The sequence below is a fragment of the Coccinella septempunctata genome, chromosome 5, assembly GCF_907165205.1.
Source record: "Coccinella septempunctata chromosome 5, icCocSept1.1, whole genome shotgun sequence".
Lineage (NCBI taxonomy): Eukaryota > Metazoa > Arthropoda > Insecta > Coleoptera > Coccinellidae > Coccinella > Coccinella septempunctata.
Genome location: NC_058193.1, coordinates 19,226,784 through 19,254,310, shown reverse-complemented (window position 1 = coordinate 19,254,310; position 27,527 = coordinate 19,226,784). Strand labels below are relative to the sequence as shown.

The window sequence follows — 27,527 nt, the reverse complement described above, 5'->3', positions numbered from 1 at the left end:
CATACATATTCCAGTTACTTACATATGTCGGTATTATTTAAGGAATTTTCAGAACCACACTTAAAAAAAAAACTTGCAGACATATGTAAGACCTGTATGTCAGTATAGTTTCTTGGTGCTTTTTTTATGATTTCCTTATGATATGGTCTCTTCATGACACAATATACAAATTGATTTGAATGAACAAAACACTCACAGCAGGTTTCATAAAACTTTGACTTTCTAAACAACAATTTGACAGTCACTTGGTTCCCAAATGGAAATCAATAAAACCTCTGCATTTCTGAATATATTGAAAGAGTAGCAATTGAGAATCATTGAATGGACCTATAAAGATCATCATTTTCACTTAAAAGGCCGTTCATGCAAGGGATGCTTTCTGCATACAACAATTTACGTCGATCAACAGTTCTCAATTGACCTGCAGTAAAATGTTCATTGCAAATGGTGTAGTTAGTAGTAGTCTTCAATCCCTGAGAATTTTATCCACTTCGGAGCACTGAAAATAAGAATCAATGAATGACCGATTCACATCTTACGACTTTTAATACTTACGCTTCCATTTTCCTTAGTTGAGTGAAAAACTTAATCACGTAAAATACATTTCATTATTTGATCCACCGTTCTTCACCATTCAATAATTTTCGAACAATATTTTGATGTTTTCACCAAGAAATAAGACAAAAAACTCCAAAAATTAGCAACTAGAACGAGCCAGATAAACAAAAAGCGGAATGAGAATCAAAACATTCAAAACCTCTTTGATCAAAATTGACGTCTGAAATCTTAAAAAATGTCATATATTTCTGCAAATGGCACCCAAATTAATATTTTAACCAGTCCTAGCGTTTTGAATACACGCGTGACACACAGATGTCGCTCAAATCGCTTTAGTCGCCTCGTTTCCCATCTTTCTACTCTATAATCTTTGGTTTCCTCAGAAATAGACTGGAAATGCTTATGAAACTTCTATTCTATTGAGAATTTGATATTATATGTGAATGTTTGATTTTAAATGAAAACAACATTCTTTGTTAAGTAGAAAAATATTTGTGAAGGATAATAAAACATACTTTTTATACATTTTTGGTATTTATTTATATACATATATACATACCTATATAGAGATATTTACAATGTTCAAGTGTTCAGTTCATTTAACAATTTCATAAATAAAATATTTCAGAGTCCGAATTTGAAGACTCCTCGAAACAAATTGAAGGTATGTATAAATCTGGGGTGTCCCTTTCCAACTTTTCATATAAATGGGGTATACAGAAGGATGGGATAAGTATTTCAAAAAGACAAATATTTATTAGGAGAATAATCATAAACTGATAGCATGAGACAGCATGAGAGTGACATTTACTATAGTAAGAATAAATCATTATGGAATTTTTCAACAGCAATAATGCTTTTCTGCCAACAAGAATTGCAAAATAGTCATTCATGCAGTTTACTGAACGTGTCCAAATAAAGACAATGTGACAGATTTTTCGTTGGCGTATCTGTGTATTCCATAACGTTAACGATGAAAATTCCATTAATTGTACATATGAATCAAATTTGAACAAATTCTATTCAAAATGAAAATCTACATAATTTTCATCATCTTCATTACTGCCCTCATTTGTTTCTGTCCACAATGTTGATTTGCCATGGAATCAATCCATCATTAGATCATGGATCATGATGAGGACCCAGCATCCATACTTCGATTAGGTCAATTTTTGAATAAATCTCTCAAGTACCTATATTATGAAGTGTCCAACAAGCATCCATGCATTCATATATTGGAAACTGGTCAAATTCTTCATTTCGTTGTGGAAATTTTTTGATGAATTTCCCAGACAAATCGGCTCATATGAGAAAGTTCTCCCAATGGCTGTCACAGCATAATTCATCATCATAATTTTCCCCATCTGGTCCTTTGAAATCTATGATGAGGATATTCGATAATGACCCCAAGGCAAAGTACAATGTGAATTATGTAGGATATAGTTATCTTTTATTGTCTCTACTACATAATGCAATGTTCTCCTGTTCAATTGAAAAAACATCATGACATTTAGAGATAATATTTCTTTGTCTTATTAATTTAGTGTTGGCTTCCATCATATTTCATTTCAAGTAGTCATCGAAAGATCACATTCCGCTTTATGCCCTACCTTTTTTTATTTCCTCTTTATCAACACGAAATGAGTACATTTTAGATCTTAAACCTACGAAATCGGTCATAATCTTACCATTATTTTCATCCTTCATCAAGCCCAATTACTTTTTTATTGACTTGAGGAATAATTCCATATGGATTTTAGGATAGTCAGATGTATCAAAGCGACCGTAACAATCACGTTTTATGTACTCAGAAACATTTTGATTGGATACTTCATAAGTCAAACTATCGGTATCCAAAAAATTCAATTTATACTTTCTTTGAACGTGGAAATAATCGTAATGAAACTCATACAAGCAAACCTTTGAAATGTCTAATACAGACATCCCTACATATATTGGTTTATAGAATGTGATTAAACGCTTTTGCATTTCAATTCCGACAAGATTTTCTCCGAAAATCATTATATCCTTGTAGAAAGGACTAGAAATTCATTGCGCCATATCTGCCATGCCATTTGTTGACCAACTCAACTACTCTATGCTTCCGGACGTTTTCAATGGTTTTCCCAAACACAGCATTATTCATTAATTTGAAAAGATTTTTTTCAAATCGTTCTTTGATGCCTACCTCAAATGTGTATTTTTATAAATATACATTTTAAGCCAGGCAGATTGTCTGAATTGAATAACTCTATGAACTTTTTTCAAAACAAGTCCATGACTCAAGGCTTGTTTTAACGTCCTATAATGTACGATATAATTATTTTTATGATAAAGAGTAGTTAATAATTTAGGCAACTTTGATCAAGGTGGGATACAAGAGGTGACCTGCCACAGAATGGCAGGTCTTTATGCGTGTCATGTATTTCGGCGGGATAATCCAAATCAACCTCTAAAATATATCCCTCGGGAACAACATCAGGTATTTGTGTAACATCTATATTTGTGTTTGAATCCTCACATGGCAAAAACTGACTCATAGCCCAACCATACAAGTTATATTCACATCCAAGTAGACAAAATACTTTTCAGTTTCATTGATATTGAATTTTGACCCCCTATATTTGTTAGTATCTGTCTGAACACTGACTCATACCTCTCATACCGTTTTCTATGAATAGTAATATGTCAATATCTTTAATGATTTCTAAATTAATATTTGTTACAGTACATTCGCCTTATTGCATGTGACACGATCACATGCAACACATCAGCTGCTTTATATCAGTTTTACATCATATGTCATTATATAATCTTAATATATCTTTTAATGATTGACAATTGAATGCGAACCATATTGTTCATCACTTATTTCTCATAATTCAATTAGTTTTAGAATTTCCTAATGGATAGTAGACATGCATCATATAATTTATCAACTCTACACACTATACTTTTTTGGTCAAAAGTTTGAATGTATCCGGATTTAAATCGGAAAATTGTTTTTTCAATTTGGTAAACTGATTCAATGAGAGATATAATGCGAAATTCTCCAGTGAAATGTTGAGAAAACGTAAACTATCAATGAACCTAAATTGTAGTGACTTCTGACTTCTAAATTGTAGTGTATTTTCAACCTTTTTTGTGAAACTTATATATTTTTCTTTATTCAGTGGTAAAAAAGAAACGAAACCCTGTTTTGCAAGGTTTCTCAGAAAATTGTGCGTCATATCTACCTAGATATATACATATGGATTGCTAAACTGGTATGACAAAATACTTTATGAAATTGAAATTACAACTATTGTGAGCTCACCCGCGGCTCACTCCAGAAAAGTGATTATGGTCCATGACTGTTTTATCATCGGCTTTGAATGTTTTCTTACATATATGGCATATAATTCGAGTATGTGAACCAATTGAGCTCATTAATTTTCTACATAAAGAATCTGCTATCTCACTCAGTTTATCCGAAAACCACTCCATACAATCAACTCCCGTATAGCTTCCAAAATATGAATGTTAACTGTCTTGTTCATAAGAAATTCTTAATTAAAAGTCTGCGCTTTTTTTTTCATCTTCTTGGTACTTTATACAACTCATTTTTATATCATTGATCGGTTTCAGACATGTCACAATACAACACAAAATGACTTCTTTGTTTGTATCGGTAATTGGAAAAAAACAAACATGATACTTTTCTGGAAACCGTATGTGAAATGATATCGATCGAAATTTAATTTGGGAGGATGCTGCATCTTCTGAAACTTTTTAGAGTTTTCACTACCAATCTCTGGAACAATATCAATTGAAAAGTTGAAATAACCGATTTGCTTCTGCGTAAATTCTGGCACTGATTAGTCAGGAGCAAATCAATAAGTAGAAAAAATTGTTGCCTGGCAATGAACTGAAATTATAATTATGTAACGTAACGTTTCGGAGTTTCAGACTCCTTCATCAGACGAAGGACAATGGTCAATTTCTGAAAATCTTTTGAATTGTTGCTTTATTCATTTGACATTTATTGATTTTGTTTAAGAGATTGGGAGTGAAAACCTTTAACCCTAAAATGTTTTAGAAGACGTATGTGACATGGTTTACGATTCGAGAGGAATTCAATATGTTCCCCTAGTTTTTCTTCTGTATTAAAATAATTCAGACATTGATCATATATGAATTACTTTTCAGCCATATTATCTGATTCGTTTCGATACTAACCTCGATAACTTCTTCTTAATAGGTATTAACATAATGAATATAATGATAATCTACTATTTCATAGATATGAGCATTTTGTTCATCATTATTTATCATTTGTAGTGAGAAAACATTCAGTGAAACATTACTCAACATTTCAAACTCCTTTATATCATTAAATCCAATTGGAAAATCCATAACATCACAATTAAAAATAGTGCTTGGGTGAAGATATGACGTCACTCTATATGAGTGGGAAAATGCTGTATGTAAGCATTCAGTAATACTCCTCAAAATACGACATTCATCAAATTTTTGTTTTTGATATTAATGCATGATTTTTTGAGAGCAATTTTTTAAGGAAGCTTAACGTTCCACCTTAATTATATTAACTTCGAATGAAACAATTTATTGAAGAGCAAAACCACTCTCTTTCACTCGAAATTCTTCAAGCTTTTGTTTTATTTCATTTGAAGCATTTCTTTTGAACCAATCGTTTAAATCTGTTCCCCTATCTATTGTTGCATTTTGTGTATGGAAATATTTGGAATCAAGTAGCTCATCAATCATCATCATCACTTTTTTTAATGGATTGACCACAAAATACAAAATTCACTTTAATGATTCCAATACTGCTTATTGTATTTTTCATTAAATTTTTGAAAAGTTGAATGTGAATGCTTCACCGAAAAATTCTCCATCAATCGTATGCTTCAAATTAATTATAACCCCAAATCTAATTCTTGATTCAAATGCTGACTGAACATCCCATTTTACCCGATTATACTTCCTAAACTATCACCTCTATGCGCATCAAAGGTTTTGAGTTGAATTTTGTATCGTTTCAAATGGCAAATGGCAGATTAAATATTAAATTTTTGTCCGTGACTACAATTTTTCATTTCATTTTTTCATGATGTTATTCTCGTGGAACAGAAAATTCATTGCATTATGGAAGAAATCAATATTAAATATGTACCTTCATCTTCACAATTGGACAATCTCAAAAGGCTGAATCGGTTTATACTTCGGTATTTCCAATGGAATTTGATTCCGAACTCCACCGAATTCCCTAATGAAATGCTTCAGATGGTCGTTGGTACGTTTCGGCAAAAATAAACACTTTTAATCCACTCCAAGAGAATAGATTCCCCGAATCTGGTCTTCACTAATTTTGCATCAATTAATCCATGGACTTCAAACTGTATCAAATCCTTGAGTGATGCAATGGGTTTCTGGTGCTGTGAAAGTGAAACAAACCGGTTAATTTTTGTGAGATCCATTGTTATAATTTTTTTGTTTTTATTTTATGCTGGCATGAATTTCAAATATTTAAGAATATTTCTATCACTACCAAGTTTGAATAAGTACTTACATTGGAAAATGGGACAATTCACAAAAATTCACTGAAGACAAACAATTTCATATTACTCTGTAGACTTCAACAAACCAATAAATTCTGTGTTATTTCTTTTTTCTTCAAAAGTCAGAGCAACTTACAATTGAAGACTGATTTCGGAATGTCGGCTCTCTTCATTTTATATTCTTCTGGACCCTTTTCCCCCGATTATGGCCCCTCCTACCATTCAAAAATAATCAGACTGTTTTCGTTTTAAAAGATCGACAGGTGTATCGAGAAGAATTAAGGGATAGCTCCGCCCCTTGTCATTGAACACGATGAATCTTCAGCCCCCAGGTAGCGGTCATAAGGTACCAATTCAGGACAAAGAAATGAGTAAGAGGGACATTTTATTACAGAGGACGGAATCCAGATTGACATCTCTGAATACCTATAGCACCAAAACTAGTTCGATGGGTCGAAATTAACATTTTTATTATGATAAAAGCACCCAGACTAGTAGACTACTAATAAAGGATATTTGCTTCCGAATTTGAAAACACTCTGGAATCATTTCTTCGTACTCATATCACTTTTTCCTATTTTTTCCCATAGGTACAAGATTTTAAAAGCACAAAAAAATAAATTGTTTTAATCGAAAATTTCAATAGAATAATCGGGATCAGAAATTCTTCATTCAATAAACATACCAAGACGAAGGCACTTGATAAAAACTTTTAGGGTATGTTTATGTAACACGAGCCAGTGGTCTTTAATAAATTTCATAAAATTATTCTATTCATTTGTACGTTCACTCTGAAGACTGAATAGATCGCAAAGTGAAGCATCTGTGTTTTGTGTTTTGTAGCCTTCAATAAGTTGGTGTTGACGACTTCCTAGGGACTGTTATTCTCATTATTTTTGAGGGTACCTTTTTAATAAACATGTTTTGCTGACATTCAAAAGAATATATATGATATACCTATATATTCAATGATAATATACAGTGCGCGTCAAAATTATGGAACAAATTCATTTTGTCAGAAATGAAAATATTTGGCAACAAAATCCTGAAATAGATCAATTTCTGTTTCACTTTTACCAACGCACCAACATTTTTCTGACTCTTCATGAATTTAAAAAATTGATTGCTGTGATAATGAAGACAATGAAGTCTTTACTGCGTTTTTCTCAAAAACGTCTAGAAATATCATGTTTATACAATATCATCAATATTCTGAGCAAATGATTTTTACATCCTTCTGGTCTAACTAAAATAGCTACCATTTTATTTCTTCATCAGTCATTCATGTGGCGACCGCTATAAAAAAGTTTGAAGTAATACCTAAATAAGATTAGTTTCTCAAAGTTATACCTCTATGCCAATTTGGATGGCAATGAGAAATAAACGCGTAAATTATCAGTAAAAAAACGAAAAAAAAAACAGTTTTGATCTTTTTTCACAGCAATATTTTATTGACTCCTACTTGATCCCATCGTCATATTTTGATTGAAATTATTATTTCTTAAGTAATGTCTCAATGCTAATGAATCAACCTGTATAATGATATTTTAAAAGAATCTGTTTCTTTCATACATTCATGTATTATATCAGGTGTTTCCTCTTCGAATTGCTTCCTTAAATTTCCCCAATTCATACGAAGAACTTATAACCTTAGCCAATTTTAAATTAACTTAATGTTCATAAACGACAAAGAATCAATAACTAGAATAAATCGAATACAGCTGAGCCCATCAGAACTCAGTTATGTATTTGTAGAAAGCTTTATATATAACTTCGAATTTCAATTATCATATTCTGAAATTTTTCTTGATATTATAACATTAACTTCAGAATAAGCCGATTGAAACCGAAAATTTGAAAATCTTTGTCGGGAGCACTTTATTCATTTAACAAATTTGATAGAATTATCACTATTATTATTATACTCCCAAAGGCAAATAATTGGGAAAAAAATCAGTAGATTAACTAGAGTAGGGGTTATAATTACAATTAGATTCAAATATTCCGTTTTCACAAAGCGTTATGAACCACTACGAGCAGGGGCGTAGCAAGTTTGGTCCGGGTCCTGGTGGAAACCATATCACCGGGCCCTTCCCCTCAATTATTTATGAGTTCTCAATCGAGGTGTTAGTTGAGTGAATTTAAATTTAGAGACAACGAGACTTTTACGAGACTTTCGCACGAGATTCGAGACTTCATGTCTTATCGGCGAGACGAGTTGGTTTCGTGGGCATCACTAGTAGGTACCGAACATACCTTAACCTTACCCTAGAATAGAATAAGGGTTCATTATCTTCGCATCCTTCTCGGGAGAGTCATAAACTTTCGTTTTCATTGCCAGTACCTACCTTTCTATGAATTCATTCACCTATTAACAATGTCTTTTACCAGTGAAGAGAAACCTCAGAAACGTCTTTTACAAAGTAGACAGCACCGAAGGCTTTATAGATATATTTTCTAAACTGGAAAACACGTTTTTGAAAAATTCAGGAAGAACTTTTGACCAGCGTTTCGTTTCATTCAAAGACAATGAATTTTTGCCGAGATTATATTTTTAAGAGTTATAACGAGGTGAGAGTTAGGTCTGTTCGTCTAGATGAGTACCTGATTTAGGACCGGTACTTTCAGGTGCGAATAACTAAATTTATTCGATAAATAAGTCTTATTCTTAGGATAAGTAAAAATGCAGTCTTTTCACTTTCAGATAGTGTTATTCATCGAATAAATCTGTCATTGAAACTCGTTAATAAAATTTTATTTGTCATAGATCGAATGTCGGTACGTCATTATTGGTTGAATTTTTAAGATTCTGGATGTATGGTTATTTTTTGTGTGATTTTCACGGAATATTTGCTTTCTAGTTGGAATTATGACACTTTCTACAATGCGGTCTCTTATTTTACATTAATCAGTGAAAAGTAGTATACCGTGTTTTCACAGAATTGTTATTCGTCAAATAATTTCATCTAAAAGCACCGAAATAAGGTTTCCTTCAGATAGGAAATTATTCGACAGATACTTATTGACAGTGAATAAAATTTATTCGAAGGTGAAAGTACCGGGCCTTAATATATTTGTCAAAGATTATAGAGTAGAAAGATAGGAAACGCCCTCATATCGCTAGTACTAAAAACCGACTACATTTTGGCCAGTGAAAACACATTTGACAATGAGATGGCGCTGAAAACGTATTATCAATACAGAAAAACTGTTTAATAACAGTTTTCTCTTTTATAATTGAGGGGCGCGAAATTCGAATTCTATTCCTTGTATTCAATTTCAATATTGACGTTGTTGAGACCAGAAAACAAACATCCTGAGCGACAAAACAAAAGGATGGTTTTGTTTTGTGACCAGGATGTTAGTTTTCATCTGAACATTGTTTGGAATCGATTGGTATCAATGAAATACGCTGTTGGATGTGATAAATTTTTATTTGCAATCTATAAAAAATTTACAAAAATTTGAAATTATGGACAACGAATAGAGCTTTGACTAGGAGACAAGAGTACATGGTTATCTGCTATAGTTACGTGAAAGGTGTTTTTCTGTGAAAAAGTTTCGAATTAATAAACTGAGTTGAATTTTTACAATTTATATCAGAAATTGATATGAACCAATATTCAATTTACCGTCAGAGCATACATATTTCCGTTACTTACATATTATTTACAAAATTTTCAGAACCACAATTGAAAAAAACCTTACAGAGGTATACAAGCCTTGTATTCAAGTCCGTCAGTATAATTTCTTCATGCTTTTTCATGATTTCTTCATAGTATGGTCACGACACAATATACAAATTGATTGACGAATGAACACTCACAGAAGGTTTCATAAAACTTTGACTTTCCAAACAACAATTTGACAGTCACCCGATTCCCAAATCGAAATCCATAAAATTTTGCATTTCTGAATATATTGAAGGCAATATTGAGAATCTTTGAATGGAAGGTAAGGTTAATTGGTGTAAAAGTCATAATTTCCCCTAAATGAGCCCTCCATGTAAGGGATGCTTCCTGCATATAACAATTCACGTGGATAAACAGTTCTCAATCGACTTGCAGTAAAATGTTCATTGCACATGGTGTAGTCAGTAGTGTTTGCAGGCCTTTACGCCCTGAAAATTTTATCCACTTCGTAGCACTGAAAACAAAAATCAATGAATGACCGAGTCACATGTTTACCAGTTAATACTTACATTCCCATTTTCCTTAGTAAAATTCGTTTTATTTGATCCACAGTTCTTCACCATACAATAATTTTCGAACGATATTCTGAGGTTTTCGCCAAGAAATTAGACAAAAATTTCAATAATCAGCAACTAGAACGGGCTTGGAAAACAAAAGGCGATACGAGGTTGTCTATGGATACGAGAATCAAAACATTCAAAACCGGTTTGATCAAAATGGCCATTTGACTCTGACATCTCGCAAAATTTCATATGTCCCTCGAATTAAAATTTTAACCAGTCTTAGGGCCTTAAAAACACATTTGAAACACAGATGGCGCTCACATCACTCTAGTCGCTTCGTTTCCTATCTTTCTACTCTATAATCTTTGATATTTGTATTATTGCAGCCTTGAGAAAGAACAAATAATGTCCGAAACGATGGCAAAGTTTTAGATGTTTTAGAATTAAAGTATACGCCTTCTGAAAATTCCAAATTGCTGTTATCATTTATTGAATGAATTACCTAAAAATGAATATTGTCTACTAACTCTGACTCTATCATGTTCTTATATCCTTGACTAATTATGCCTGATCAGAAGTTGGCGGTCAGTGCTACTTTATTTACGGGATGTGTTGGATCGACTTACATATTATCTTCCCCTTTTTATTTTGTTGAACTGAGTTCACTCTGAATGTCTGAACTCTGTTTTTATCCACAATTTTATAAAATTTCATTATGAAAATTTTATACACTAAAAGAATAATTATGATTGAACATATCATCAGGAAAATAAAATAGAGGCTTGAAATGTGGTTGGGATGCAAATTCCATTCGTACAGTTTCAAGTCTGAAAAATGTGTTACATTTAAATGAAAGGATCTATAGTCAAATCTTGAATCTGTGAAATATTCAAATTATCAAGTTTTTTTTTAAACCATATACCTACAATCACTTTCCATTGAGAGAATTTTCTTTGGTTCATGTTCATTTGTTAAATGACATGAACACTGAACAGTTTTCTCAAAAAATCATTGAACAGAAATAAATATTTTCCATTGAGCATGTAGGTAAGTCTTGAAAAATTTGGGTACGTTTTCTCCTACAATTTTCACGTTTTGCACGCACAAATGCAGTCAAACACGAAGGTGGTTTCCCTAGTTTATCTTGTGAACAACTAACAACGCATGCATTTTTCCATTTTCTGGCAGTCTTCATATGGGGACCATATGATTTCTTCTTGTTGTGTGAGGTTGATTTATTAGGTGGGTATTTAGAAAGGAAACAAATTTTAACCCAGAAGAATTATAAGGGATGAAATTTACAATTATTATAAATCTATTATTATAAAACATTCATTATTTATAAAAAAATATAATGATTTCTCCACTTTCACTGACGTTAAACACATTGAGTAAATATCTTCCAAGTAGACTAAATGCTTCGCAATAAATCATTATTGTGAATAAAGTTCCTGCAGTACTTGAAAGGTAACAGACTCGTGTAGCAAATGAAGTCTAGCAAAAGTAACAGCTGTATTCATTTCTGCAAGCATTTGAGATATATTTTAATCTGTTCAAATTGTAGAAGCACGATTTTATCAAGGACTTGCTGGATTTTCATGAATTTATTAACTTGGTTTTTCATGATATATGTATTAGTTTGATTGTGAAATCTATCAGATATTTAATTAGTCATCGTTATAATTCTGTTTTGATGTTACCTGCATTATCTTGTTATCAAAGATTATAGAGTTAGGTTAGCTGGACTCTATAATCTTTCCTTTTAATGTTCGAAAATATTCTTGATGAAGAGTTCCATCTTCATCATACAAAATGTCGAAGAAGATTTTGGAAATTTTTCCTCCTATATTGACAAGGCCTCTTTTATTGATGTGAATTTTTTCTTCCATATTGACAAGGCCTCTTTTATTGATGGATTAATTGATGCGAGGTATGTTTATTTGAAAAAAGCTAATTTAATGTCAATTCATATACTTAATAGTCCAAGAGCCAGAGCCAAAAAAAGTCTCTGAATTTCTTAAGCCTGGTTTTTTCTCAGGTGATTACAATCATAATAAACAATAAAATGCTGCGGTCAGTCAAGTGGATGTTAGAACATGTGCCTCTGGTGCGCATTCAAACATGTCGTGATTACCGACATAACAAAATCAATTTCTTAAGGCTGAAACTTTATAAAATTTTGTATTTTGGTATTTAAATCAAAATTATGATAGTCAGTCAGCGTCCGATCGGGACACAGCTGGTCAGTCAGCTTTAATGTGCGTAGACTGGACTGGACGTGTGACTGGAAAGCATCAAAGGATGATTAATGTCAGTAGAATGCATCAAGAATTGGGAAATTCAGTTTGCAATGCTCTTCCTGGACTGCATGCTTTGACTGGATGTGATTTTAACCCAGCTTTTTACAAGAAAGGTAAAAAAAACCTCTGCAGATAATGAAGCAAAGCGAACATTTTCAAAAAACATTCGCTGACCTTGGACTTGTAGATGCAAGCAACCAGAATAACATGTTCAATAAGGTTCAAGAATTTGCCATTTATACTGCTTGAAAAAAATTAAATCAAGAGAGGCAAGATTCGTTTTATTTTCACAGACGTATAAATGTTTAAGCACCACAAATGATCCTTTTAAAATTAAAATAAAGAATGTAGATGGGTCGGGTATGCCACCATGCCAATCGGAATTGATGCAGCAGTTCTTAAGAGTGAGCTTCATTTCAAATATTTTTCGTAATGCTCACCGTCAAATTCCAACGGAGCTATCTCCTATACAGACTACGGGTGGAAATTGGTGGATGAGAAATATGACTTTGATTGGTTCAAAGGCGACCAATTACCAGAACTTGTACAAGATGTCATTATTCCACCTCTACAAGAAAATACAGGTATAGAAATATCTTTATCTGGATTAAACAATCACAAAAATACTTTTTTTACTGAATTTTATTTATTTTTCAGATTCTGCAACACCCGTGGTCGACTTGTCAGATCACGATAGTGAAAATGATGATATGGATACAGATGAAGATTCAGATTATGAATCATGTGATGATTCTTTATAGCTTGTTATCGTTAATGATTTAAATAAATATTAGAAATGTTTGAAAATCAATGAGTTCTTACTTGTGCGTATACCCATGTTAGTTAAGTATCTTGTTGATTTTGAACGAATTTTATTTCTGAGATTTTAAAGAACAGTTGCTCATTAAAATAAATGTGTTATAATTTGAATGATTATGATGTAATATCTATAGGGAGCGAAAAAATTTAATTTCTTATCCACTGACTGACGGGCGTTGGTCTACGGAATGGCTGACTGACAATTTTATTTATCAATAATATAGTCAGTAGTAGTTACAAAAAAAATTTCACGCTTAATAAACGAATTGCATCCTTATAAACGACGCTACGCACATTGAAGCTGAGTGACCAGCTGTGTCCCGATCGGACGTTGACTGACTATCATAATTTTGATTTACATACCAAAATACAAAAGTTTATAAAGTTTCAGCCTTAAGAAATTGATTTTGTTATGTCGGTAATCACGACATGTTTGACCGCGCACCAGAGGCACATGTTCTAACATCCACTTGAATGACCGCAGCATTTTATTGTATATTATGATTGTAATCACCTGAGAAAAAACCAGGCTTAAGAAATTCAGAGACTTTTTTTGGCTCTGGCTCTCCGTCTATAACGGCCGGTTTCATAATCTAACCTGAAGTCGCTTTAATTTTAAAGCTTCCTACTAAAAATGACACTAAAGGAAGCTTTAAGCTTAAAGTGACTTTAAATTTGATTATGAAACTGGACGTAAGTATCGTTTCTTTTTTTTTATGCCACTTGAAATTTGTTCATGTTTGTTAAGAATTGAATCAAATTGGGGAAGGTTATAATGATACATATGCGTTTGTGAAAAAAAATTAAGATGATCGCTAGGTGAAGGTACAGCAGACGATAATCATTTTTTCTTTGTTTAATTTTACCCTTATGTTAAATGTGCCCTTTATTGGCTTCTTTGATGAGAATATTATCCAAAATTTTGATCTTGGCCTCTTTGAATACCTATTGGTTTTAATTTCGCATCTTCTGGTAATTAGAAAAAGGCTTTTCGATCTTTATTTAAAATAGCTTCGGCTCTATTTTCATTTATTTTCTGCCTTCTATTATAATTTTTCTTGTTGTTCTCTGCTAATAGCCCCTCCTACACCTAGGTTTGAGGGGATTTCGGCTTACAATTTTACTCAAAATATGTCCCCCTCCCTTTAAAATTGACCTGTTCCGGTTTTTTCTTTGAAAACATCCTTGTCGAGACATAATTGGCCTGGCAAGTTTCCAAATTGTCACCTCCTGTAACTACTTCAAGGAATCAATAAAAATTTCCAAACCATAGTATTCATGTGGAGGAACAAGTGATCTTTCAATTGAAGTAAATCTGAACCTCTATTCCCTATTAAAAATTTAGGGGTGATAGCCCCTACACCTAGGGTTGAGGAGATTTCGGCTTACAATTCTGCTCAAAATATGCCCCCCTCCCTTTAAAAATTGACCTGTTCCGGCATTTTCTCTGAAAACATCCTTGTCGCGATATAATTGGCCTGGCAAGTCTTTAAATTTTCACCCTATATCTGTAAGCGCCTTAAGACGTTGAAAATCATTTGCGGTTGAAAGTTGAACAGATATATTTCGATATTCGAAGTATTAATGCGGAATTCATTGGGGATCAAAGTACAATGTCATCTGCACGGTCACATGGCATTTCATCATTTCAACCGCAAAACGTCCAAAAGTACTTGTTCCTCTTATATAGGCGGCAAATTAGACACAAATGACATTCAAACGAAGCTGCATTGACAAGTCCTTCAGGCGCGCAGCTTATACCAAAGGTGGAAACCTCTATTGGTCAGAAAATGCTGCCTCTGAGATGTCCTTAAATCTTCTCTTTTCAGCTTTAGTGAACGGCCTCGCAAATTATGGGTATGGTTATTATGAGTATGGTTATTATGAGTATGAAGAGATCGTGAATATAGTTGCCAAAACGTCCATGGAGGGCATAGAATGTATAGACCTTATCTCCCCGAGCTCTTCCCTCCTCGAAGCGGAAAGCGAGTCACCCATCGTTGAACCGATTCTAGAAGATGCGCATCTGCTCGAGAAGAAGGCCATCAAGCAGGTCCTGCGTGCTCAATAACAGAACGTATGTAGTAACCTATAGAGTAGACTGAAGGTCAGGCCGTCGCAACCGTGAAAGGACTTCAGCAAGCCAAAAGCTACCTGTTTTGCTTTACAGACGAAACATGCTGAGACCAGGATAGGTCGCTCGTAACAATAAAACTAAGGTCGCAGTGGTGGGAAACTGATGACAGAGTATGGCCGTCTATGCTGTAATCACAGCCGACTATAGAGAGAATATAGAGTCTTTAGAAGGCTGTGCTGTAATCTAGGTTGGGATTGTTTTTACAACCTAATAGTTAGGCACACAAGATTTCAAAATACAGAAAACTCGGGGAACAAATCATTAGACAAGATATCAGACCATTCTTATTGTCATTTCATAAACAGGCCTGATACCGAAGAACGGACAGAGAATCTGCAGAAACTCAAATTGGCCGAAACCCTCTTTAAAGTCATGCAGAAGACGGTACTGCTGGGAACAGCGAGAACGGTACGCAAGTTCCTGGGTAATGCAGAACATGGAAGAGAACACCATTCACTTCGACAAGAGATGCGGGGAAATCAGAAACTCAACGAACACCAAGGACCAGAAGAGGGAGAAGATCCCGATCGACATCAGGAAGCCGAGAAGTAGCCCAGACCCGACCACCACCATGAGCCCGAAAACCAAGAAATGTCTCCAACGGAGCTTAATCCTTTTGATATCTGAGATACCTGGAATAAGTGAATGTTCTTTCGGAGAGGAGTATGTAAGCCGCAAGGCTAAAGTCATAATACTTTATTCATCCTACTTACAAAAATCAGAAAAATATTCAGCAACAGAATAATTACAGTTTCTTCTTATAGTTGGGGAGCCGACGATGATAAATCGGGATTTATTCAAGCGTCGCCGTCGTGGAGACCTAGTGGATTTTGGAGATTAGTTGAGAAAGAAAAAAGGTTCAAAAAAAGATAATTCAAAAAACTGTTTTCTGTGACCTTTACGGCTTGCTGATATTGTCAGATTATATTTTTTCCGTTATTCTTGAATCATTTGGCTTCACTATAAGAAAAATAGCCACCGTACTCGAAAATCTACTCTTGACGTTTTTTTGCAGGTTTGGCGCCCTCCCACACGTTATCGTCACACTCAAATTGTCAGATTAAGAGAATATAGGTATACTTTTCAACATGTAATTAACCACATCTATCTTATTCTGTCGCGCTGTACAATTATCGTATTTTAACTATTCTGACAGCATGTCCTAGACAATTCCCCCTATATCTAATTTTTGGTAGAGGTACTCTACAGGGTCCAACGTATCTCCCCTTATATCAATCTGACACGTTCGAGTAAATCCCGAATTTCCCTCTTGGGCTTCCCAACTAGGTACTATTGCCATTTCCAATGTTTGTTGATAGTGTTGACATTCCAAACTTTGCAAATTCCTGCCTTCCAACATTCTAGGAAAGAAATAGAGAGCCAGAAATAACGCCAAACAATAGATATCTTACACTAATGGTTATTCAGTAAACTTCATGTTAATTTTCAACGCATTTTAATTTTTTTTCATTTTTCATTTCGTGAAAATAGAATGAACTCATATCAAGTCAGGTGAACTAATAGCGGGTTCATTTATTGAACATTCCTTAAATTTTGAAGGCATGTTTAATTCCAACATATATGTATAGCATGATACCATTGATTAAGCCCTATAATCAGCCTAATTCTGCTAATTGATCGCCCGGTTCTGATCAGGAAGGCCAACAATGTCGCGTGAATACTTTTAAGTATGATTTGAACGTTTTTAAAGCGATTAAAACTCGCTGAAATTATGATATAGTAGTTGCGTTTCCTAGCTTGTCAAAATTCGGACCTTCGATACACAGCCTGTATCATCGAGGACATAACGGTGTTCATAAAACGGACAAACAAGAATATCGATAGAAAAATTAATCAATGCAATTAATTCAGCCAACATCAATAGCAACGTACTTATGTATCTTCAGGAATGTAAACATCATCTTTATGTTCTTCTAATCTGGATTCATGCTTTGCTGATTTCAACCATCGTTGTTCAAACAAAGCAAATTAGGAATTAGGAGAAGGAACACTGATTACAGTTGTATAGTGCCTGTTGGATTCAATATATAAGGTGTGAAGATTTCGAAGTGTTGCATTCCATACCTTGAGCTCCGAACCAAGACGTCTCCAAGCGAGAATCGCAGTGAATCCTTGAATTTGAAAGGCAAGTTTTTTGTTGATGCCATTTTTACAATTCGCCATTGAGTACGAGCTTACGACTTCTTTTATTAATTGGGTATTCAAAAATAGGGACATTTATACAGACCTACCTATGCACGTGTTCATCGCTTTTATTTGATCTCTCATTCCATTTTTATTCATGTAATGAAACAAAAATTAAAAAAAATTCGATAGAAATGAGAATCAAACAACCGACCCATCACCTACAATCTATGAAATGAGTCTCTACCGAAAATATAAAACTCTTCATCTAAAGTACCTATGTCGATAAATGTTATATTTTGAATCAACATACTTTTTACCTTTTTTTGTAATAATAATTTTGATAACCTCTGATAGCTCTGGAAATAGATTCTTGTCGCGGACATTTCTGGAATTTACCTACTTTACTTCTACCCGTTGATATCGATTTGCTTTGATGTCTGTACCTACAAATTTACTGAAACACTAATACATTATTCAAGAACTTTGAATAAGCTATGGTCGCTATGGAGAATTAGATGCAGCTGAACATGGCAGGTATTCGTCCCGAAAAAACCAAATGTCCACCACTGATAAAGAACGAGTTTTGTACTGGATGGGCAAAATTTGTGATACCTGAATCCTGAATTACAACCTTTTAACCCAACGAGAAGGAGGAAAATGAATGTGCCATTCATGTTTTCTTTTTTCGAGAAACTAATAATGCCATCAACTGCATTCCTCTATCTCGTTATGCTTTTGAGTTATAGACCAAAATTCAAATTTGGGCGATTTCAACTTTGGTCATTGCCTCCGTTTCTGTTTAAGCTAGGATGTTGAAATGAAAACATTATACAGACACTTTTTTGATAGCATTATTTTTTATGAGTGTATCCTAACATATATATCAAGTTCTGCATTGTGTTGTTAGATGTTTTAGATTAACGGACGCTTGTGTAGAATTTGTAAAATGTATATAAAATAACAATTGTATTTTATGTTTTATACTTTGATTTTTAGAACCGATATTCTGTTCGAAAGCTGATATGCTTTATAAAAAATTCATCACAGCCGTCTGCATGGTTTTATTACTGATACTGACAGCAAATTGTTTACCGAGAGTTGGAAGCAGTTCAGTAAGTGCACGTTAATTGATATGAAAATTATTATATAATATAATATGTATATATGTAATTCATTTTTAAATGTATTTCAGAATGCCGAGAACAATAGTTTCCTTCTCGATAGGCTAGATAATCTCAGGGACGAAGTTTTAAAAACTGATTGGACTCCAGAGGAATTAAAATTTCTAGGGTACAGCGATCTTTTGGAGAAAGCACGAGAAAGGTACTATGCAGCAAATTGGCCGTATTTCATTCTACCCCGGCAAAACAAAATGAAGAAAAATTCTGAAATGAGTCGAGGAATGTACAATGCTCTGAATAACATTGATTTGTACAATGCTGGAAGATGAATGCATCTTTAGAGCCTTTATTAAATGGACAGAAAGTTGTACTCAAATAACACCTAGGTTATAAATCAAATTGTTTTTTAATTTTCTTTCAAATAATAATATTTTCAAAATGGACTATCATTTAATTCATCACCTACCAGACCTACCACCTTTATAAATAATCTGCAAATGAAATATTCCTAACATCGGTTATCTCAATATTACTGAAGAATTTCCAGTAAAGATTAGAAATATATATGGGGTAATGCATTAGGACTCATTTCCCTCAACTAAATACTATCATTGAGTATACAAATAAGATTTACAATCATGCTTATATCAAAAAATGCATGAGAAAGATATATGAAATTGATGTGGCCGATATTTGATAAAAATACATAATTGGACTAAAAACAAAATCGAAAATCGCATATTCACGTTTCCTCGGATATCTCGAGTGCTTTTTAAGCTTAAAAGGGAAAATAGCAAACTTACCCTGGTGGCTTCGAGTCGATGGCAAGGTTCCATGTTATCTGGGGTGTTCGCCATAACTAGTGAAGGTCAAAATCCGAGTTCAAAATTTTATTAGTTGACCTATAATAAGGACATCAGGCACAATCAGTCAAGTAAAAAGCGCTAAAAAGCACAATACAATGACTGGAATAGGAAAACTCTACTTCACACAACTGAAAAGATTTTCCTGGAAAATCATCATCATCATTCAACCCTCTGCGTCCACTGTTGGACATAGGTCTCTCCTATTTTATTTCATCCGGTTCTTTCTTGTGCTATCTGAGACCTGAGTCCAGTTATTGGATATTCTTTTGATGTTGTGCGTCCAGCATGTAGGTGGTCTTCCCTTACTTCTCTCGTCTGCTCGTGGTCTCCACTCCAGCAATCGGTTTGTCCATTGTTCCCCCCTCATTCGTGCGACATGACCTGCCCAGTCCCATTTAAGTTTTACCACAACGCTGATAATATCCTCCACGCCAGTTCTCATTCGCAGATCTTCATTTCTAATGTGATCCCTCAAAGTCACCCCGAACATCGACCTCTCCATCGTTCTTTGCGTCACTTTGAGCTTCCTGGCAGTTGCAGTTGTTATTTTTTTTTTATAGCAGGGGGAATCTGCGACCGTGAAAACACGGGGCTCTATCTTTCGCCCAGAGGAACCCATTTCTAGGGAACACTGTGGGGTTACTCACTCTACCGAGTTCGCGACCCATTAAACCTAACCTGCTTTTTATTGGTTCCGGGCATTTGCCTATAAACCATTTATCCCTTAATCGATTAATTTCTTCTTGCACATTGTCATGCTAGGGTTTTCATGTTCGTCCATTTCGGATATCTCTTCTTAGTATAGTTTTAATAAGTTTCCGTACTCATTTCAATCTCTCCTCAATTGATCTCGCGGTCTCCTTTTGTAAATTCTCATTCTTCCTCTGTCTTCCTCCGGATCGTAGTCCACTAGTCTCCTGAGTTCTTCGTTTGGATGTTCCTTCGCTGTTTCGAATAACTTTTCAGCTTTCCTCTTCATAAATTCGGTGATGGTTTCCCACTTCAAATCTCGATATATCTGTTTGTTCCTGACAAACCAAGGCGCATCTATGGCACATCGTAGTAGCTTGTTTTCTGTTGCCTGAATTCTTTGTTTATGGCTCTTTGCCGCGAATCCCCAAGCACCTGATCCATAAGTCAGTTGCGGTCTAGCAACGGCTTTGATTATTTTCAATTTTGTCTCATTTGACATGTGGCTCTTTCTACCTATCAGCGGGTAGAGCATATTCATCGCTGCCTTGGTTTTGTCAACGGCTTGTTTGATATGGCTTCTCCAAGTTAGACCTTTGTCTAGGGTGATACCTAAATATTGTGCTTCGTTTTTCCATTCGATTTCTTCTCCATCTACCTCTAGATTTGTTGTAGTTCTTAGTCTCCTCTTCTGCAGTAATATCGCTTGGCTCTTTTGTCCGTTGAGCTTTATTTTCCATTTAATACACCAGTCATTTATTTCATCTATAGCTTCTTGTAATATTCCTTCTATGATTTCTGGCTTGCGATGTCGCATTGCGATTCCCGTGTTGTCGGCATATAGTGTCAGCATAGTTCTTGGAGATTTTGGTATACCGTGAATATATATGTTATACAGTAACGGCCCAAGTACTGACCCTTGAGGCACCCCTGCTTCCATATATCTGGTTGTGGAGTTTTCTCCTTCCACTTTCACGTAGAATCTTCTGTTCCTCAAATAATTCCTAATCAACTTGCACAGTTTCATTGAATATCCAGCATATCTCATTTTGTAAATCAATCCTTCATGCCATACTCTGTCGAATGCTCTGGCGACATCTAGTAGTACAAGACCAGTTGCTTGTTTATTTTGGAATCCTTCTGTTATGTATTCTGTGAGTCTCAGTAATTGCTGTTCTGTTGAGTGATCTCTTCTGAATCCGAATTGCTCTGCTGGAATGAGATTCAGATTTTCAGTTTCTTCTGTAAGCCTCCTAGCGATTACTCTTTCTACTACTTTTCCTAGGGCGGATAATAAACTTATCGGCCTGTAGTTTTGGGGGAATTTTTTATCTTTGCCTGGTTTGTTGAACACTATGATTTCTGCAGTTTTCCACTTTTTCGGATAGTGTTCAGTCCTCATTAAACCGTTTGCAATATTTGTGAGAGCAGCTATACCTTTTCTAGGTAATTTCTTCAACATAACATTCGTTATTTTATCACTTCCGGGAGCTTTTTTATTTCTCAAGCTTCTGATTATCTCTTTTATTTCAAATGGAGAAGTTGGTTTTTCTATTTTGTCGTCTACTGGTGGTTCGTCCATTTCTTCTTCGTTGTTCTCTACTAGTTCTTCCAGATCGTCATTATCGTCATCAGGTCTGTAATTTATTCTCGATTCTCTTTCGATCGAGTCCGCCAGTGCTTCTGCTTTATCGATATTCGTATGTGCCATTACTCTTTCTCCGTGGAGAGGTGGTATTTTAGTCTTTTCTCTTCTCAGACATTTTTGCATTTTCCATGCAGAATGATCGATAGTATTTAGTTCTTGAACTCTTTTGTTCCATCTATTTGTTCTCATGTCCTTCAGGGCATTTTTTAGAACTTGGCTGTGTCGGTTTAGATTTCTCTTATTTATATGTGTTTTGCTGAGCCTGTATGTTTTTCTTAGTCTCCGATTTTCCCCGATGAGATCTTTGATTTCTGTGGGTGTATCACCGTGTGGATGTATCGGTGCTGGTCTCGTTATTTTCCTTGTGCTCTTTTTGTAGGCATCTAGTATATTCTTTTCTAGTTTATCAACTGCTCTTTCTAGGTCTTCCGGTGTGTTGATTAATGGTATTTCTGTTACCTCCGATTGTATCAGATGGCTATATTTAGTACAATCGGTGTATTCTCTTGTTTGCATAAGTTCTTTTCTTGGCCCTTCTCCTATTGTTAATTCGATGGGGTTGTGGTTGGAAGTTCCGTCCCACAAGGTCTCTATCGAGAATTCTCTAGTGATATTTTTCATAATTGCGATATCAGTTATATCTGGTAATCCATTTCCGAATGCTAGGTACGTTGGTTCTTCAGGTCCAATAACGATAGCTTCATGTTTTTCAGCGAGATATTTCAGTTTTCTGCCATTTCTGTTTTCCATCCTGCTGTTCCATTCTGGAGATTTGCAATTAAAATCTCTGATGCAGATTTTCGGGTTTGTTCCATCTAGTAAGTTGTTGATTTCTTCTTCCAATAAGTTATTTGGGGGTCTTTTATATGCCGATGTGACTTCGACTCTTTGTCGATTTATTTCAGCAACAATCGTCACTGTTTCTATTTGTGACTCGTCAGATCTTCCTTTAAAATAGTGTTTCAGATCTCGTCTAACCAGTAAGGCAACACCCCAGTGTTTGCGTTTCTGTCACATCTATATATCTCATAATTCATGATGTTCAATCGTGTATTTGGTTGTATTCTTGTTTCCTGTTAGGCTATAATATCAGGTTTTCTCTCTGATATTATTTCTTCTATCTCGGGTTTTCGAGTTCTGACCCCGTTTATGTTCCAGGAGACTATTTTAAGGGAATTTTTCCTAGTTGTATGTTCCATTATTTCAGTTTACTGAACATTCCTTGGAGTTTTTTCTCCATCTCTCTTTCAATTTTCAACATGATTTTGTTAAAAAAATTTTCAGTAAAAGTGTCTAAATCGTCGGCGGATTCAGAGATTCAGAGAGGGTGGGCTTCTTTTTCTCCTGGACTTTTTGAGGAATCGTGCTCTGCTGAGCCGATTTCTGGCCTGTTTTCCTCTTCCTTGTAACTAATTTGAATTCGCTACATCCTTTGTAGCTTGCTGGATGGCCTTCTTCACCTCCTCACCTTTTCTGGTAAGTTCGCAATCTTTTGTGCAATGATTGCCCAAACATTTGACGCATCTGTATGGAAAAGAGCACTTGTTTTGGGCATGTACGTACCTCTGACATCTGAAGCATTGGCTTGGATTTTCTGCCCTTCTTTTTGATTCCACTACAATGCAGAGATTGTAGAGGCGTCTTATTTCGAAAATCTTCTTTCTCTGAGTTTTGACCAGGTAAAAGGGTATAAACTTTTTGGTTTTATTGGATGTCATTCTGGACACCTCGGCGTCATGGATTCCTTGGACCTTTAGATCATTTTTGATTATATCTAGGTCAGCATCTATTGGGAGATGTCTTATAACTGCGTAGATATTTTTCTCTTCCTCCATCTGGTACGTGAAGTACTCCTTACCAATCTGGTCAAAATATTTTGTTATGTTCCTGTAGTCGTCCACAGTCGAGGCTACGATCCTGATTCCGTCTTTTACGACGGTTGCTCTGTTGTAGCTGAATTTCTTCATGTAGAGAGCTTTTGAGATCTCTACCCAATCGGCTGTACCCATCGTCGTGATGGGTGGAATTTTATCTTTTTTAGTTAACTCCGTTGCTTTTTTTGCGGTCTCTTCGTCTGAAGATGAACTTTTTTTACGCGCGCGTTTTGTGGGCGGCGCGTTCTGGATCTACTTCCTGTTTGGAGGAATTTTTGGGGACCGCTACCGGCTTTGCAATTTCTGCAAATGTGGGGGATTTCTGTGCCGTAATCTGTTTTGCAATTTCAGCAAAACTAGGGAATTGACGCGCTTTATTCTTGTTAACTTCCTCTCTCAAGAGGCGTATCTCCCCGACCAACTGAAACACGGTTTCAGTCAGTTTATTTATTTGAGCCTTCAACTGCCCATTCTCTTCTTTGAGCCTTACAAGCTCCTCTGCTTCTCCATCGCTGAATTCTTCGGTGTCCGTAGCTTCCATGTAGGAGCTCTCATTTTCTGAGACCTCCGACATGGCTTTCTGTCCGTATTGAACTATATGAGGTATGTTCGAATAATGGTTGTTTTTGCACACTAAATATATAATTAATTGAAACGAAGTACTGTAGTGTGTAGTTTATTAAACTTCAGTTAAGAACCGAGCGCTTTCGACAATATGTCATCATCAGGGTTCCCTGGAAGGGTAACTATGATTATTACAAGAGATAGAATTTATTTTGATAATTACCCGTCCAGGAATAACACCACAGGCGGCATGCGAAAGAGTCAATGCAAATTAAAATTAAAACTTGAAACTTCAAAACTAAACGCTAGAATCGGGTACAGTTTTCGCCAGAAGGAACAAACGAATACAAACGTAAACATCCGTCATTCGACGACAAGACAGATAAGTGACCTCCAAACGAATGAAGGGTGACTTATGACAGATGAAACAAGTGGCACGCAAATCAGTGGTGCCACCCTACAATAACTTAATCTATGAACACACACAGTGTCAACAAACAGACGACAAACCAATATAGCACACTAACAAACGTTGAAACACGTGTAAAGCAATGAAATGGTCATATTTTAAAAAATCATATTTTAAAAAATCATATTTTAAAAAACGTCATGGGAGTAGCCTCTTGAACAACGGGGTGAAGGTGTTATTGAGGTTCACTTGTGTATTCACGCATCTATTGTTGGACCGCATTTCTCGGCTGATCTCAAGATCTTCAAACAGGTTCATCTTGATGTTGTACTTATTGCCCGTAATGTTGTGTAGAACCTCAGAGTTCCGATTTGGGCTTAACTGGTGTTGAGAAAATGCGAGATGATGGCCAAATGTTGATAGTTGGGGTCTACTCAGATGTTCCTTTATTCTAGTGGATAGCTTCCTCCTAGTCTGGCCCACATACGATGTGTCACAATCACCACACTTAAGTTTATATACGCCACTTCGGTCCAGTTTCTTGACATTATCCTTTGAGTTCACTAATAAGGAGCCCAGCGAACGCACACCAGAATAGGAGATCTTATACCCGTCAACAGAACGCTCGAGGACGTGAGATATTGCCTCTGACAGGTGGCCCATGTATGGTAGAGAGCAGTATTTCAAGTTGTCCATAACATCTGAACTGTATGCTAAAGCTCTTCTCTGCTTATTTATTACGTTATTTTTGATCATATCAACTACCTCTGGGTCATAACCATTGTTCAATGCGATTTGTTTAATTATATTGAGTTCTTTCTCTCTGTTAGCTTGGGATAAAGGGAAGTTGAGGCAACTGAAGCTCCGGGGGTGAACAGTTTCTCCGACCACGTTTTCCATGAGAGAGTCAAGAACTTGTCCGACACCCATTTCACGACGTCTGAGTTGGAGTTGCTTTCGTTGGGTCTCAAATTCTGCTTCGGTAGGAGGGCGGACGTGTCGGCGCTCCAGGAGTTTTCTATACACGTTGATTGTGCTATAGAACGTCTTTCAAACGACCCAGACTTCAAGAGGTCCCTCAGAGAACGTTGTCTCGCCCTCATTCAGCGTGGTAAGCGTGACCGTATGAATATTGGTGGACGGTTTCGAGTGTTGAGGGACATAAAAAAGAAGATCACTGACCATGAATTGATAATTTCTAAGGCAGACAAGGGTAATTGCTTAGTGATTATGAACAGAGCAGACTACATCGTCAAGGTAGAAACCTTTCTTTCACAAAATAACTTTCAGGAGCTCAATAATAACCCGTTGAATACCTTCATTAAAAAAGCCAAAGAACATCTACGTATTTGTGAAGAATTCCTCACAGAACACAACAAACTGCACATTTTACCCAGTAATCCAGCAATACCCAGGCTGTACGGATTGCCAAAGATTCACAAATTGGATATTCCAATAAGACCAGTGGTGTCATTTTGCAATACCCCAGTACATGATCTCTCCACTTTTTTGAACTCCTTTATAAAATCAATCACCGATTACAAGCCTAAATATTCAGTACTCAATTCCATGGACTTGACACATAAATTACGGGACCTCGAGATGAAGGATACCTATATCATGTTATCATTTGATGTTTGCAACCTCTTCACGTCAGTACCTAGAGGGGAATGCATTCCCCTAGTTTCTGAGTTGCTCCGTGAGCATGACGTTCCTGACTCCAAGCTCGCCGACATCCTTACTCTGTTGAAGCTCGCGTTATCCCAGGATTTCTTCGTTTTCAACAATGTTGTGTGCAGACAAATTGATGGATTGGCCATGGGTTCCCCTCTGTCTTCCTTCCTGGCTGACCGTTTTCTCGAGAAGCTTGAGGCCTACATAACGATAAGGTGGAGAATAATAGTGCGCTGGTACAGATACGTGGATGATATATTCGTCATCCTAGACGGCGTTCCTGATGATGCCCACGCTTTGTTGGACTTCATCAATACATTGCACCCGAGGATAAAATTCACTCTCGAGTTGGAAGTCAACAGATCCATAAACTTTCTCGATCTCACTATCTCCAGATCCGAAGAGAGCTCCTTGACTTTCGAGATATATAGAAAAAAGACACAAACGGATCACATAATACCAGCACAATCGTGCCACCCCAGAAGCCATAAGATGGCAGCCTTGCGTTGCTACGTTCATAGAGCCCTCAACTTCCCTTTATCCCAAGCTAACAGAGAGAAAGAACTCAATATAATTAAACAAATCGCATTGAACAATGGTTATGACCCAGAGGTAGTTGATATGATCAAAAATAACGTAATAAATAAGCAGAGAAGAGCTTTAGCATACAGTTCAGATGTTATGGACAACTTGAAATACTGCTCTCTACCATACATGGGCCACCTGTCAGAGGCAATTTCTCACGTCCTCGAGCGTTCTGTTGACGGGTATAAGATCTCCTATTCTGGTGTGCGTTCGCTGGGCTCCTTATTAGTGAACTCAAAGGATAATGTCAAGAAACTGGACCGAAGTGGCGTATATAAACTTAAGTGTGGTGATTGTGACACACCGTATGTGGGCCAGACTAGGAGGAAGCTATCCACTAGAATAAAGGAACATCTGAGTAGACCCCAACTATTGTAA

General features: G+C 35.6%; 2 protein-coding genes across 2 annotated transcripts; both read left to right on the top strand.

Moving 5' to 3' along the window:
- The first annotated feature begins 17,274 nt into the window (after positions 1-17,274).
- Positions 17,275-19,280, top strand: LOC123313641. Its single transcript, XM_044898607.1, has 3 exons — positions 17,275-17,716; positions 18,715-18,830; positions 18,911-19,280. Exons 2-3 carry the CDS (start codon positions 18,741-18,743, stop codon positions 19,166-19,168), a joined length of 348 nt encoding a protein of 115 aa, XP_044754542.1. The 5' UTR covers positions 17,275-17,716; positions 18,715-18,740; the 3' UTR covers positions 19,169-19,280.
- Positions 19,281-26,120: 6,840 nt separating this feature from the next.
- On the top strand, positions 26,121-27,527 carry LOC123314082. Its single transcript, XM_044899195.1, has one exon. It carries the CDS (start codon positions 26,121-26,123, stop codon positions 27,525-27,527), a length of 1,407 nt encoding a protein of 468 aa, XP_044755130.1.